The sequence below is a fragment of the Stenella coeruleoalba genome (assembly GCF_951394435.1).
Source record: "Stenella coeruleoalba genome assembly, chromosome: 9".
NCBI classification, from domain to species: Eukaryota; Metazoa; Chordata; class Mammalia; order Artiodactyla; family Delphinidae; genus Stenella; species Stenella coeruleoalba.
The window spans coordinates 41079423-41094726 of record NC_137155.1 but is presented as its reverse complement, the minus strand read 5'-3'; the positions used below and the strand labels follow the sequence as shown (position 1 = coordinate 41094726).

Sequence of the window (15304 nt, the reverse complement as noted above, 5' to 3'; positions counted from 1 at the left end):
TTTAAGTAAATTATAGCAGCAATGTCTAAAATGGCTGGGTGAGGGAGAATTTAATTGAAACATCAAACAGTAAAATAATTTGTCATTGGTCATTAGGTGTACAGCTCAGGTGTCGTGAACCCAACCACGTGTGGAATACTCCAAGAATATCTTTGTTTTCTTAATTATTTTCTTTAACCAATTACCTGTGTGTTACAGTAAGACTTTCAAAGAACAAAGAAATGGGAGGTTTACCTGTTACATTTATACCATCTGATCTCTGACACCAGACTGTTCGGGAAGAGCCCTTCCAAGCACTAGCCATCCATTTATACTCGTAACACTGTCCATCTGCAGGAACACAATAAACATTAACAGAGGCATTCTATAGGCCAGTGGAACAATCATGGAGATAGGGTATTAATAAAATATTTATAAACAATTGGAAAGGGATGAGAAGTCCATCCTGAATGATTCAAATGTCAAGTTATTATCCAGAAGTTGCCATATAAATGTTACAAAATTCCAGATACATACCTAAATTCCAACTAATTTTCTATGTCTGCTGTCATACTATCTAATGTGAACCTGGATTTTCAATTTAAGTTTATGTTTATTTGAAGTATTATAAAATATCCAACATACAGACAAGGACAGAGAATAATTTAAAAAATACTCAATTACCCATCATTCAATTTTAACTAATATTACCATTTAGTCATATTTGCTTTATTTTTGGTTGTTGATGAGTAAAAAAAGTAACAAATAAACTTGAAGTTCTATTATATTGCTTCCTTATTTGATCTCCCTCTTTGTTTCTTCAGCAATACCCAGTCTTCTGAAGTAGATACATGCATTTCTGTGACACGTTTTTAATTCTTTTAATATAAATGGAATGTAAGTATAAATATATACAACCTATAAATTATTTATAGAATTATTTTTAGGTTTTTTTTTTTTGGTCTGTGTTGGGTCTTCGTTGCTGCACGTGGGCTTTCTCTAGTTGTGGTAAACAGGAGCTACTCTTCACTGCGGTGCGCAGGCTTCTCTTGTTGCAGAGCACAGGCTCTAGGCATGTGGGCTTCAGTAGTTGCAGAGCGTGGGCTCAGTAGTTGTGGCGCACGGGCTTAGCTGCTCTGCAGCATGTGGGATCTTCCCGAACCCCAGGGGTCGAACCCATATCCCCTGCATTGACAGGCGGATTCTTAACCACCGTGCCACCAGGGAAGTCCTTTAGGCAGTCTTAAAATTTAAAAAGTATCATACTGATACCTATGATACATACATCTTTTTGAAACTTAATAGTCAATGTTATATGTAACATAAAATGTTATAAATGAAATATTTCTATGTGATTTTTTTAATGCAGACATAGTCAATTTATTTTAACTGCTACATAGAATTCCATGGTACTATCTACTACAATTTATTTAGCTATTTCCTCTATGGGTGGACTTTTAGGTTGTTTTCAACTTATGCTATTATAACAGTGCCTCAGTGGTCAGTCTTGCACAAGTCTCCTGGTCCTTCTTCAAGGTAAATATTTAGAAGGGAAATTTCTGGGTATCATTGTAGGGATAGCTGAAACTTTACTAAATACAGCTTATTCTTTTCCTTAAAAAGTGACAGTTTATATACCCACCAGCACTGAATAAGAGTTACTATTACTCTAAACCCTCACAAACATTTATAAATTCCACATTTAAATTTCTTGTCAGTCTTGTGGGTGTGGAAAGCTATCTTGTCATTTTTAACTTGTAGTTGATTACCAAAGCTATTAAACAGTGAGAAAAATGTTTTGGGGCATTTAGATTTCCTCTTGTGAATTGCTTATGTATATCTTTTGGCTCCCCCCACCCCTTTTTTTCTACTGAAATCTACGCCTTTTCATATTGGGTTGTGGGAATTTTTTATTCTAGAATAACAATTCTCAAATTATGGTCCAGGGACCAGGGAAGACTTTGACATTCTTTCAGAGTATGTGTGTGATGATTTTCCCCTTTAACTACACACCTGGGTAAGTAAGGCTGGATTTTCTTCATATACATAAACTAAACTAAGATGGCAATAGACTGAATGCAGAAGCACAGAAGAGAAGCCAGCTGTCTTCTGTTAAGCCAGATGTTAAGCCAGAGATTTGAAAAAGTGTAAAACGAGACAATGACTGTCATTAAAGTTATTTTCTTTTTGTTTTGGAAAATAGTTATTTTTCAGGAAATATTTATGGTAACAAATTGATTTATGATTGTTTTAAATTATCAAATATTTTAAAACATCAGTTGTCATTTTTTAATATGAAAAATTTTGATATATATAACTCACAGAGAAAAGCAGTTTGGGGTACTCAGCAATTTTACAAGTATGAAATTGTCTTGGAATGCTGAAAAGATTTAGGATAGTTGTTCTAGACACTAATTCCTTAAAATTGACTTCACAAATATCTTTTCTAAGTCTGTGGCTTGTCCGGTAACTTTGTTTATGATCTATTTTACAGTGTAGAAGATTCAAATTTTGATTTAAAAGAATTTTTGTTTTTCATTTTCGTTTGTGATTTTGGTGGTGTATTGGGGAGATTTTCGTCATCTTTTTTTTCTACCCAACTTCGTTTTATTAAGATTTCACAATAAATGGGAGTTGTCTGTTTCTTTAAATTTTAATGAAACTCATAATTAAAGCCATTTAGGTTTTAGTGTGTGTGCATGTGTGAGAATATTTGATAGACCTGTGTTTTTAATAGTTGCAGAATCAATGGTTTAGCTTCTCTATTACTCTTGATAGATAACATTCTAAATTGTTGTCAGGTTTTTACATTTATTAGCAAAATTTTTCATAGAATTATATTTTTAAACACTATCTTATTATTAGTAGTAATTTTGTCCTTGTTTTTTCTTCATTGATTTTGCATGAGGTGGTCTATTTTGTTAGTTTGGTCAAAAAAACAAGCTATTGGCTTTGTTGATTATCTTGTTTATTTGTTTTCTATCTCATTGAATTTGTATTTATCATGAATTTGTATTTATCAGGACTGTATATACTCTATTTCCCTTTTTTTTTAAAATTGGGTTGAAAGTCTAGCTCTTTTTATTTATTTGTTTATTTTAATTTAATTTTTTTGCGGTACGCGGGCCTCTCAGTGTTGTGGCCTCCCCTGTTGCGGAGCACAGGCTTGGGACGCGCAGGCTCAGCGGCCATGGCTCACGGGCCCAGCCGCTCCGCGGCATGTGGGATCTTCCCGGACCGGGGCACGAACGTTTGTCCCCTGCATCAGCAGGCAGACTCTCAACCACTGCGCCACCAGGGAAGCCTGAAAGTCTAGCTCTTATTAAACTTTTCTCCCTCCTATATAAGAATGTAAAGCTTCAAATTACCTTCCAAGTACTTCTGTGCTGCATCCTGCATAGCATTTGATATGTAATGCTCTAGAAATGTAGCTTTCGGTTTTCACTTCTGTGTGGGCATGGGGAGAATTTCTTGGCAATTTTTACTGATTCCTATTTTTACTTCATTGTCATTTCAGGGTAAACAATTCTTTTTCTTTTCTTGGGAATTATTTCATTTATTGTAACCTCTGACCTTTCTCTCCTTTACCTACCCAGGAATATGAAATGTTTTATCTGGTTGGTAAATTTGGGAAGACTTAACTAAGAAGGTAGATAATTCTATAATTCTTGGGTTAAGGCATCTAGCTCAATTGGCTTTCATTCTAAGCATTGTTCTCCAACATTCTAAGCTTTCTTCAACTTTTCAGCAATATAGATGTTATTTTGGCTCTTATTTGCTAATATATGTCATACTCAGTTGCTTCAGAACACAAGCAGGAATGAGAGGGTTGTTTGTTGAGCAAGACATTCTCCACTAGACAACAATTCTTTTTTTTTCATTTAGATTTCTTCTGTGTTCCCAAACTAGAACATTTTAATGCTCTGTGGTTCTTGTGAATGTCATCTATTGCTTATATTGGGTGCATGGCTCTATGTGTATGTACACATATACACACAGACATATAAAGATGTATTTTTATATATGCTGTATGTCAAATTTAGACTAATCCTTACCAATACTTAGATTTATCAATTTCTGAGAATATAGTAAAATATCTCATTTTGTTGTTGCTTTGTAATTTTTCTTTCTCTCTTTTGATTTAAATAAATTGAGGATATTCTTACATTCACACATCATCAGGGTTGCTACAGGTGTACAAATAACTTGCTCCTAATCATCTCAGCCTTCTTTGGCTCATAAAACTTGGAAATATTTTTACAATATTTCATTTATGAAGGGTGGCAAGACTTTTAGTCTCTAAATATTTAGAATTCAGAATCATACCCTGAATTCTCAACTTTAAGTGATATCTTAGCAAATTTGCTTATTCAACAGAAAATTTTATATCTTATACTTTTGCTTATCAACACAAAACTAAAATAAATAGATTTTATGAATGGTAGCACTCACCATCACATGATTTTGTTTCTAACATCTGCTCTGGGCACAGATGTTGATTCTCTAGCTCTTGTATAATCACTGCTCTGGAACGGACCTGTATTCCACCAAAACCTAGGTCCTCACCGTTCACACAGGTCAGCTGACACATGCTCCAGGAAGACCACTCCTTCAAATAACAGTCACCTGCAAAACACAAGTTTGTAGTTTATACCCATAAAGAATAGCCAGCCAGATTATCATTTTATGTTTAACCCGACTGAGCAGTGTTTTTAGGTATGCCAGTCATTCATGATATTTGTAAGATTTGTATAAGTATTTAATATTTGCAAGTTTGTATGTGGTTTTGTAAGTTTGTGTTAATAGTGTTATTTTCTGAGTGGATGTTACTGAGTATAGCATATGTGCTGCTTAATGATATCAAAGGTAAACTATGGTTTGAAGGAACTTGTCCATCATGATTTCCCTTAAGTGACAATACTTGATTAAAACCTGCTGCTGTCACTCTTGTCATTATCATCATAAAACGGTTTATTAAGCACTTGGTACTATTAAAAGAAAATCGAAATATACACAGGACTTGTCTTCTAGGCGTTCAAAATTTCCAAGAGCTTGAAGTCCAAGGCTGAGAAAGCTGGTATTTATGCTTGGTTTCTGTTTCTTACCAAAGTTGTGGAGGTGGGACAGCTAACCAAGCAGCTGCAGTAGTGGCAATAATGCACACAATTTCCTCTCATCTACATCTTCAGTCAACTTCCTCCCTTTTTTTCAATTATGTATTGAAGAGTAATATACATGCAAAATGATGACACATTATAAATGCACAGATAGCTGAATGTTCACAGTCTGATTAAATACCCATGTAACCAACCTCCAAATCAAGCAACAGAGCATTCTCAGAATCTCAGAAACCCGCCTCATGCTATACATGGAATAGAACCGTATGTACTTTTTTAATGTCTGGTTTCTTTCACTCATTTATGTCTTGAGAACCATCACATATTTATGTTGCTCTAACTTGCTCATTTTTACTGCTGTGCTTTATTTATAAACAAACATACCACTATTTACATTTCGATTCTACTATGGGTGGGCATGTGGAGAGTTGTAAATTTTTCCTATTATGAATACTGCTGCTGTGAACATTTTAGTATGAGTCTTTTGGTGAACTTATATATGCATTTATTTTGGGTATATAACTAGAAAATAGTTACAGTTATATAGGAATTGTTGGGCCGTAGTATATCACGTGTTCATCTTCAACCATTTTCAGAACAGGGAAGATTTAATGAAATACACCTTTCTCGTATACTCATTCATTCTTCAGGACTGACTGCTTGGTGATACTGTTCAGAGGATGCAGTACATTTTGATAAACACAAATCCATAAGGGATTCTTATCACTTTAATTATTCCAGCCATATCCCATGAATCATTTATATTGCCTTATATTATACTGAAGATATCTAATGTTAGCACAAAGTTACCTGGAGATCTGATTAATGAAAAAACTTATTGTGCCACGATTAAGAAATCCTGGAAAGACATGAATTACTGACTAACAGATACATGTATAATACTCAAGTGGAGTGATCTTTGTACACCTTTACTATAGTGTGTCATTATTACTCTAATGTCATCCTAAAATGAAGAAAATTCTAGTAAATTTTGGAAGTGCTAAGGAAAAAAGAAACTAAGAAGAATTTTTAAGTAGTTAAAGAAAATTTTATAAATATTTATATCCCCTAGGAAATGCTACTTTAGGCTTACTCAGCTTTTAATTATGCAAGAGAAACTATTAAAAATAAGATAGAGAAACTGTCAATATGAATGTAGTGTAACGTCGCCTCAGTGACTGCAAACTACATGGAAGTAAAATATACCTTTTTACTAATAGGCTTTACCTCTGTGCTTGTATCACTTAACATAGTGTATTTTGACACAAAACTCAATAAATCTTTTAATGGTAGTCTGTGGATTATATAATTATCACTCCAGAATAATCCATGTCAAGCTTCAAAGATTTAATAACAGCAAAAAGTGTGAGGCACTGACTTGTACTAAATATATTTTTATATTTTGACCATATAAAACATTGTAATAATAAAACTACACTCTGCCTACCAAAGATATTAAGTGTCTGAAATGCATTTCCTACTTCAGTATTCTACTCTTTAAAGCTTATAAGCTCACACGCTACTAGCTTTCAAAAGCCATCATTGGAGAAAACTAGCAAGAGAGGAATGAAAATGAATAGATTGTAATTTACAAGAGAAGACCAGCCTCCTCCTGGATTTGTAATTGCTTTAATTAAAATGGTGAATTGCCTGTTCTATGCTACTATGGGATCTTGCAGTTTTTCTTCACATCGTTTAACACAGATTTCTTTTTTTTTAATTTTATTTTATATTGGAGTATAGTTGATAAACAATGATGTGTTAGTTATAGGAATACAGCAAAGTGATTCAGTTGTACCCATACAAGTATCCATTCTTTTGCAAATTTTCTCATTTAGGTTATTACAGAATATTGAGCCAAGTTCCCTATGCTATACAGTAGGTCCTTGTTGGTTATCTACAGCAGTGTGTACATGTCAATCCCAAACTCCCAATCTGTCCCTCCCTGCCTTTCTCCCTGGTAACCATAAGTTTGTTCTCTAAGTCTGTGTTTCTGTCTTGTAAATAAGTTCATTATTATTTTTTTAGATTCTGCATATAAGTGATATCATATGATATTTCTCTTTCCCTGTCTGACTTACTTCACTTAGTATGATAATCTCTAGGTCCATCCATGTTGCTGCAAATGGCATTATTTCATTCTTTTTAATGGCTGAGTAATATTCCATTGTATATATGTACCACATTTTCTTTATCTGTTCTTCTGTCAATGGACATTTAGTTTGCTTCCATGTCTTGGCTATTGTCAACAGCACTGCAATGAACATCAGGTGCATGTATCCTTTTGAACCACAGTTTACTCTGGATATACACCCAAGAGTGGGATTGCTGGGTCATATGGTAGCTCTATTCTTAGTTTTTTAAGGAACCTCCATACTGTTCTCCATAGTGGTTGTATCAATTTACAATCCAACCAACAGGAAGGTAGGAGGGTTCCCTTTTCTCCACACCCTCTCCAGCATTTATTGTTTGTAGATTTTTTGATGATGGCCATTCTGACTGGTGTGAGGTGACATCTCACTTTAGTTTTGATTTGCATTTCTGTAATACTTAACAATGTTCAGCATCTTTTCATGTGCCTTCTGCCCATCTGTAGGTCTTCTTTGGAGAAATGTCTATTTAGGTCTTCCACTCATTTTTTGATTCTGTTGCGTGTTTTTTTGATTTTGAGCTCCACAAGCTGTTTTTAAGTTTTGGAGATTAATCCCTTTTAAGTTTTGGAGATTAATCCCTTGTCAGTCACATTGTTTGCAAATATTTTCTCCCATTCTGTGGGTTGTCTTTTCGTTTTGTTGATGGGTTCCTTTGCTGTGCAAAAGCCTCTAAGTTTAATTAGGTCCCATTTGTTTATTTTTGTTTTTATTTCCATTACTCTAGGAGATAGAAAGAGATTTTGCTGTGATTCATGTTAGAGTGTTCTGCTTATGTTTTCCTCTAAGTTTTTAGTATTCTTACATTTAATTTTCTTAATTTTATTACAGAATTAAGAAAATTCTTAATTTTCTTTTTTTGCAATATCTTTGTCTTGTTTTGGTAACAGGCTGATGGTGGCCTTGTAGAATGAGCTTGGGAGTGTTCCTTCCTCTACAAGATTTTGGAAGAGTTTCAGAAGTGTAGGTTTAACTCTTCTCTAAATGTTTGATAGAATTGGCCTGTGAAATCATCTGGTCCTGGATTTTTGTTTGTTGGAAGTTTTTTCATCACAGTTTCAATTTCAGTGCTTGTGACTGGTCTGTTCATATTTTCTGTTTCTTCCTGGTTCCGTTTTGGGAGATTGTACCTTTCTAAGAATTTGTCCATTTCTTCCAGGTTGTCCATTTTATTGACAAAGAGTTGCTTGTAGTAGTCTCTTATGATCCTGTATATTTCTGTGGTGTCCATTTAACTTCTTTTTCATTTCTAATTTTATTGATCAGACTCTTTTCCCTTTTTTTCTTGATGACTCTGGCTAACGGTTTATCAATTTTGTTTATCTTCTCAAAGAACTGGCTTTTAGTTTTATTGATCTTTGCTATTGTTTTCTTTGTTTCTATTTCATTTATTTCTGCTCTGATCTTTGTGATTTCTTTTCTTCTACTAACTTTGGGTTTGTTCTTCTTTCTCTAGTTGCTTTAGGTATAAGGTTAGGTTGTTCATTTGAGATTTTTCTTGTTTCCTAAGGTAAGACTGTATTGCTATAAACTTTCCTCTTAGAACTGCTTTTGCTGTGTCCCATAGGTTTTGGATCATTGTGTTTTTATTGTTATTTGTCTCTAGGTATTTTTTGATTTCTTCTTTGATTTCTTCAGTAATTCATTGGTTATTTAGTAACATACTGTTTAGCCTCCACATGTTTCTGTTTTTTACAGTTTTTTTTACTGTAATTGATTTCTAATCTCATAGCGTGTGGTTGGAAAAATTTCAATTTTCTTAAATTTACTAAGGCTTGATTTGTGACCCAAGATGTGGTCTATCCTGGAGAATGTTTCATGTTCACTTGAGAAGGAAGTGTATTCTGCTGCTTTCAGATGGAATATCCTATAAATACCAATTAAGTCTATCTGGTCTAATGTGTCATTTAAGGCTTGTGTTTCCTTATTAATTTTCTGTCTGGATGATCTGTCCATTGGAGTAACTGGGGTGTTAAAGTCCTCCACTATTATTTTGTTACTGTTGATTTCCCCTTTTATGGCTGTTAGCATTTGCCTTATGTATTGAGGTGCTCCTATGTTGGGTGCATAAATATTTACAATTGTTATATCTTCTTCTTGGATCGATCCCTTGATCATTATGTAGTGTCCTTCTTTGTCTCTTTTAATAGTCTTTATTTTAAAGTCTATTTTGTCTGATATGAGTATTGTTACTCCAGCTTTCTTTTGATTTCCATTTGCATGGAATATCTTTTTCCATCCCTTCACTTTCAGTCTGTATCTGTCCCTCGGTCTGAAGTGGTTTGGATTAAATGCTGTGACCAAAAGACATAGACGGACCGAATGGATATAAAAACAAGACCCAAATATATGCTGTCTGTCTGTAGAGACCCAGCCATAAAAAGAACAAAATAATGCGATTTGCAGTGACATGGACAGACCTAGAGATTCGTCATACTGAGTGAAGTAAGTCAGAGAAAGACGAATATATGATATTGCTTATATGTGGAATCTAAAAAAATGGTACAAATGAACCTATTTACAAAACAGAAATAGAGTCACAGATACACACTACTATATATAAAATAGATAAGTAATACGAACTTACTGTGTAGCACAGTAACTCTACTCAATGCTCTGTACTGACCTATATGGGAATAGAATCTAAAAAAGAGTGGATATATGTATGTGTTTAACTGACTCAGTTTGCTGTACAGCAGAAACTAGCAAAACATTGTAAATCAACTATACTCTAATAAAAATTTAAAAAAAAAAAGAGAAAAAAAGCCAGTATGGCACTGGCACAAAAACAAAACTATTGATCAATGGAATAGGATAGAAACCCCAGAAATAAACCAACGCACCTATGGTCAACTAAGGTATGACAAAGGAGTCAAGGATATACAATGGAGAAAAGACAGCCTCTTCAATAAGTGGTGCTGGGTAAACCAGACAGCTATGTGTAAATGAATAAAATTAGAACATTCTCAAATACCGTACACAAAAATAAACTCAAAATGGATTAAATGTAAGACCAGACACTATAAAACGCTTAGAGGAAAACATAGGCAGAACACTCTACGACATAAATCACAGCAAGATCCTTTCTGACCCACCTCCTAGAGTAATGGAAATAAAAACAAAAATAAACAAATGGGACCTAATGAAACTCCAAAGCTTTTGCACAGCAAAGGAAGCCATCAACAAAACGAAAAGACAACCCACAGAATGGGAGAAAATATTTGCAAACAATGCAACTGACAAGGTCATCTCCAAAATATACAAACAGCTCATGCAGCTCAATATCAAACAAACAAACGAACACCCCCACCCAAAACAACAACAACAGAATTAAAGAATGGGCAGAAGATTTAAATAAGACATTTCTCCAAAGAAGACATAAAGGTGACCAAGAAGCACATGAAAAGATGCTCCACATTGCTAATTATTAGAGAAATGAACTTCAAAACCATTCCTGGGCATATATCCAGAGAAAACCATAATCCGTAAAGATACATGCACCCAAATGTTCATTGCAGCACAAATATCATATAATATCACTTATATGTGGAATCTAAAAAAATGATACAAATGAAGTTATCTACAAAACAGACTCACAGATGTCAAAAATTTATGGTTATCAAAGGAAAAAGGTGAGGGGGAGGGATAAATTAGAAGTTTGGGATTAACATATACATAGTACCATATATAAAATAGATAACAAAGACCTACTGTACAGCACAGGGAACTCTACTTATATTTTGTAATAATCTATATGGGAAAAGAATCTGAAAAAGACCATATATATACACACACACACACACACATCTGAATCACTATGCCGTACACCTGAAACTAACACAATATTGCCAATCAACTACACTCCAATATAAAATGAAAATTTAAAAAGATAGGCAATTCACTTCCAACCTTGTTCTTTTCTAGCCCACCAATACACTGTTGCCCCTATATCTTTCTTAAGGCCACAGGGTCATGCTTGACACTGAGGTTATTTTGACCTTCTATCTACCCTAAAGTCCTCTGCATCAAGCCCAAATTCCTAATCATTAACTTATCACTTCCTGCTATTTATTTCTAAACTACTTGATATACGTTTGCTTTCTACATTTTCCTGCTTGTACCTCTGTGTCCAACACTGAATCAGAATTTCTTTCATTCAAAATTTTCTTCCATAATACTATTTTTTCTCACTCTTGAATGGTAATTTATCTAGGGGTAGAATTTTAGCTATTATATCTAATAGCTAATATATTTTAGCTAATATATCTAGGGGTAGAATTTTCATACTCTCCCTGTCAAGCATGAGCCTAAGGCCTTAATTTTCATTCTTTGCAGAAGTTAAAACTCGAGGGGGGTGAGTGTCAACAGAGGCCACATAGGAGAACTGGACTTCACCCCCACCTGGCAGTAAGGAGCAGTGCCCCCCTTCATCCACGCTACAGTGTCTAGCTGTTGGCACAGATATTACTGAAAGAGAAGACTGTTGACATCTCTTAAACTTATACACGCAACCCCTTCTCCACCCTGGTCCTGGTAAGGAATGGCCAAAGTACGAATTCTGTTTTGCTGTTGTTACCTGGGCAAGGCTGGGTGCAGGTTTCCTCAAGAACCACTTTTTTATTACCATCTATAATGGGTTCGATATCAGTACAGAATTCTTCATCCACTACCTTGCTGAAATCATCAGCTGACCCATCACTCACTACACAAGAAATATTCCTTGTTCTGGTCCCTTCGCCACACTGGGCATCCTGAAATGGAGGAAAAAATAATTAGGAAAAAAAATAATTCATTGGTTAGCTTATCGCTTACAGTCATCTCTGCACCATTGATTTTGATTTATGAGCAGTTAAAGGAACATTTGAAACCCTAGGGAAGAGGTCCTATAGGGCAGTAGCTATAAAGCATAGCATGAACAATTTATTTGTTTTCTAGCCAAAGACAGGCAAATAAATTTTCATTAAAATGAATCAGTCTCCAAATGGTTTTAAAATACAGGACAGGGAGTGCTTGTTATCGAAACTAATTAAACAGTTATGAAATGGCAAGGTACCTAAAATCTTTAACAGGAAACATGCTATCTGTAAGCTCTGCAAATATTTCTGAAACCAAGTCTCTCCAGATAAAGAATACACACTTCCGTACAACTTTTTGAGATTGGTTACCTGCACTTGGCATGCAGACCACTGGCTGTATTGCCACCGATAACAGGGCTTCACTGGGCAAGGCTTAGACTGTTCCATCAGGGCAGGGCATGGTCTTCCATCACCCTGAAAGGGCTGGGTTACTGTTCTTCTTCGGATCATTTTTCCTTTAAGAGATACAAAGTGGTGCAACCTCAGTGATACACTACAATTGTGCAAGCATATATCTTTTTTTTTTTTTTTTTGGTGGTATGCGGGCCTCTCACTGCTGTGGCCTCTCCCGCTGCAGAGCACAGGCTCCAGACGTGCAGGCTCAGCGGCCATGGCTCACAGGCCCAGCCGCTCCACGGCACGCGGGATCCTCCCGGACCGGAGCACGAACCCGCATCCCCTGCATCGGCAGGCGGACTCCCAACTACCGCGCCACCAGGGAAGCCCAAGCACATATCTTACTGGGAGAAGGCGTCAAAGACATTTCTTCCGAAATTAGAGGAACAAGTAAGGCTTAGATGTTTTGGAAAGAAAGATACCCTGATTCAACCTTTCTGCAGATTATTTGATATGACTTAAAGCAAGAGGGACATTTTATTTCATATTCCTTGATCATCAGTCTAATGCCAAATAAAGCACAAACAAACCTGTGAGGCCACATGTTTGAGAACATTCTGACCAAGGAGACCAGTCAGAAAGCTGACAGTTCACAGGACATTCCACCATGCAGGACGTGTTCATCTGCCAGTTCTTCTCCAGGCCGAGCTGAAAGGATAGAGGTAGATCTATTTGTACTGACAGGAAGGCATGACCACAGTGCATTGATGGAAGGAAGAAGGAAGGGCAAGATTGGAGCGGGGATGAGAGGAGAGGAGAGGAGAGGAAGAATAAGCAATATGCATAATAAAATAAAAAGATGTCTGCAGGACAAAGACCCAAACTGTTAAAAATATAAAGTGGCTCAATCCAGGAGAGTGGGAGCAAAAGGAACAGGATGAACAGAGGAGCCCATTTACTCAATATACTTATATATATATATATATAGTTGAATTTTTTATATAAAAAGTGAAAAAAGGAAGATTTAATCTCCAAATTAGTTGAATTTCCCTAAAGGAGGAATAAATAGGTGGAAGCACAAATATTTTCTATTAGTTAAAAAGCAAGAATATCATCACTATACAAATATATAATTGTATTTGGGGGATATTATTTATTTTTACATGTGGATGTCAAACTGAAAAAAGAGCGAGGTTAAAGACCAATTGCCACTCAAAACCAAAAATATAATGTACTAAAATAATATAAAATAGTTTTAAAGTAAGCTACCTCTCTCAAAAGGAGGGGTGGGTCACTAGAATTTTTATTATGAATATTTTATATACATTTATTATTTTTTAAAAAAGATTTTCTCTTCCAGAACTGATCTCAGGAGCTAACTGTGTGTAATTGTTATTTTGGCATTAGTCTCTCATCAGATAATAATGTTGTGCATTTTACTGCATTAAGTAGCATTACTTAGGTATTCTACGTTTAAAATGAAGGATGAGATTTCAAACTCATCCACTGTATATTCAAACATTTAAAAAGTCAAAGGTACAAAGTGGCATTGAAATAGAAAAAATAAGGCTTCTTAGGAAAGTGCAATTTTTTAAATTAGTCATCCTTGGGGATTTTCAAGACCTTTTTTATTTCTGCATGAAAGTAAGTTTATAGTGTCTAATTTATAGAGCAGAAAATGGCAAAAGAAAGTTTTTCTGAAATGTTATGTTGCGGTTCAAGTAGAACTCTTGGCTCTAAGTTATGCACTGAGAGAGGATCAGATCGACGATTTATGTACCAGATCCCTCTGTAAACACTCTCATTATATTCTCCATCAGTAATACTTGACAAAGCTGAGTATTTGGTATGAAAACTTTTACCATATCACTTAATTTAAAATTAAATTAAATCACTTATAATCACTGGAGATTAGAAGTTTTAAGGTGATACGATAAAAATGATGTGTTAAATTTAAGGTACCTAATAGTTTCATGGAGAAAGGTTTTGAATCACAGAATTCAACTACTACTGGTTTATTTATTTTGCTAGAGGGTTAAAAAGGATGTCTGTTTACAGATACTTTGGGTACCCAGTAGTAAGACATTTCAATTCTGTACTATTTTTTCTCTTAAATTTGTTGTAGCTTCTTTTTCTCCTCTCTCTGTATCTATCTATCTATCTATCTATCTATCTATCTATCTACCCTATCATCTATCTAATCTATCATTTATCTAAACATATGTTCAGGGATAAAAGAATAGGAAAGGAGAAACCAGTTATTAGGTATCTGGTGAATTAATGTCTGAAAAACATCAAAGACAAAAGTGCTATATAAATGCTGGATGGATTTAACCCTAATTTTCCTCTTTGTTGGACAGTAATGCCATTTTTCTTTTGGGCTGTTAGAGAAACAGCAAGAGTTAGCTACTGCTATTACACTCAATTCAGGGTTTGCACATGTATTAGTAGGTAGGCAATCTCCTGTTAAAAAAGATAGCCAGCTTTTCTCAGGGCTGTTATTTAAGTCTACTGCTTTTTAGGGTGGATATAATGGGATATGAGCTGTTTAATCCAATTCCTGCAGAGAGTAGCACTGCTCTCCCTGAACACAGGGTTTACTAAAATGTTATGATTTGAATCCCTGTCATCACAGTATTCAAACATTATAATATTTGTACATAAAAGTAAATTTATCTAGGCTCCTGGATACTTAAAATTATTTCTCAGGTTTTTACCCACTTTATTTCACTTAAGAAATAAAAGGCCCTATTTATATCTTTGTCCTGTAGTCATGAGATACTTAAAAACTGGTCTTGTATGATTTGGGTTTAGCTTTCTAAAAGCTCTCAGAGCTATTAATAGTTATCTCATTCTGACCCAGGAG

The 15304-nt window shown here is 35.0% G+C and overlaps 1 protein-coding gene and 1 long non-coding RNA gene across 3 annotated transcripts in view; one reads left to right on the top strand and one right to left on the bottom strand.

The window, feature by feature from the left end:
- The window catches only part of THSD7A (thrombospondin type 1 domain containing 7A), a 458451-nt gene that overhangs the window by 11746 nt on the left and 431401 nt on the right, over window positions 1-15304 (bottom strand). The window contains exons 19-23 of the mRNA XM_079931758.1: window positions 13029-13146; window positions 12412-12557; window positions 11823-11997; window positions 4432-4605; window positions 235-330 (exon numbers count right to left, since the gene is read on the bottom strand). Of these exons, the coding sequence (XP_079787884.1) occupies window positions 235-330; window positions 4432-4605; window positions 11823-11997; window positions 12412-12557; window positions 13029-13146 (709 nt within the window). The remainder of the gene's footprint in view (window positions 1-234; window positions 331-4431; window positions 4606-11822; window positions 11998-12411; window positions 12558-13028; window positions 13147-15304) is intronic.
- The window catches only part of LOC307191610, a 98702-nt gene that overhangs the window by 53719 nt on the left and 29679 nt on the right, over window positions 1-15304 (top strand). For both annotated transcript variants that reach the window (XR_013829807.1, XR_013829808.1), the window contains 2 exons: window positions 804-876; window positions 1899-1996. This is a non-coding gene — a long non-coding RNA (uncharacterized lncRNA). The remainder of the gene's footprint in view (window positions 1-803; window positions 877-1898; window positions 1997-15304) is intronic.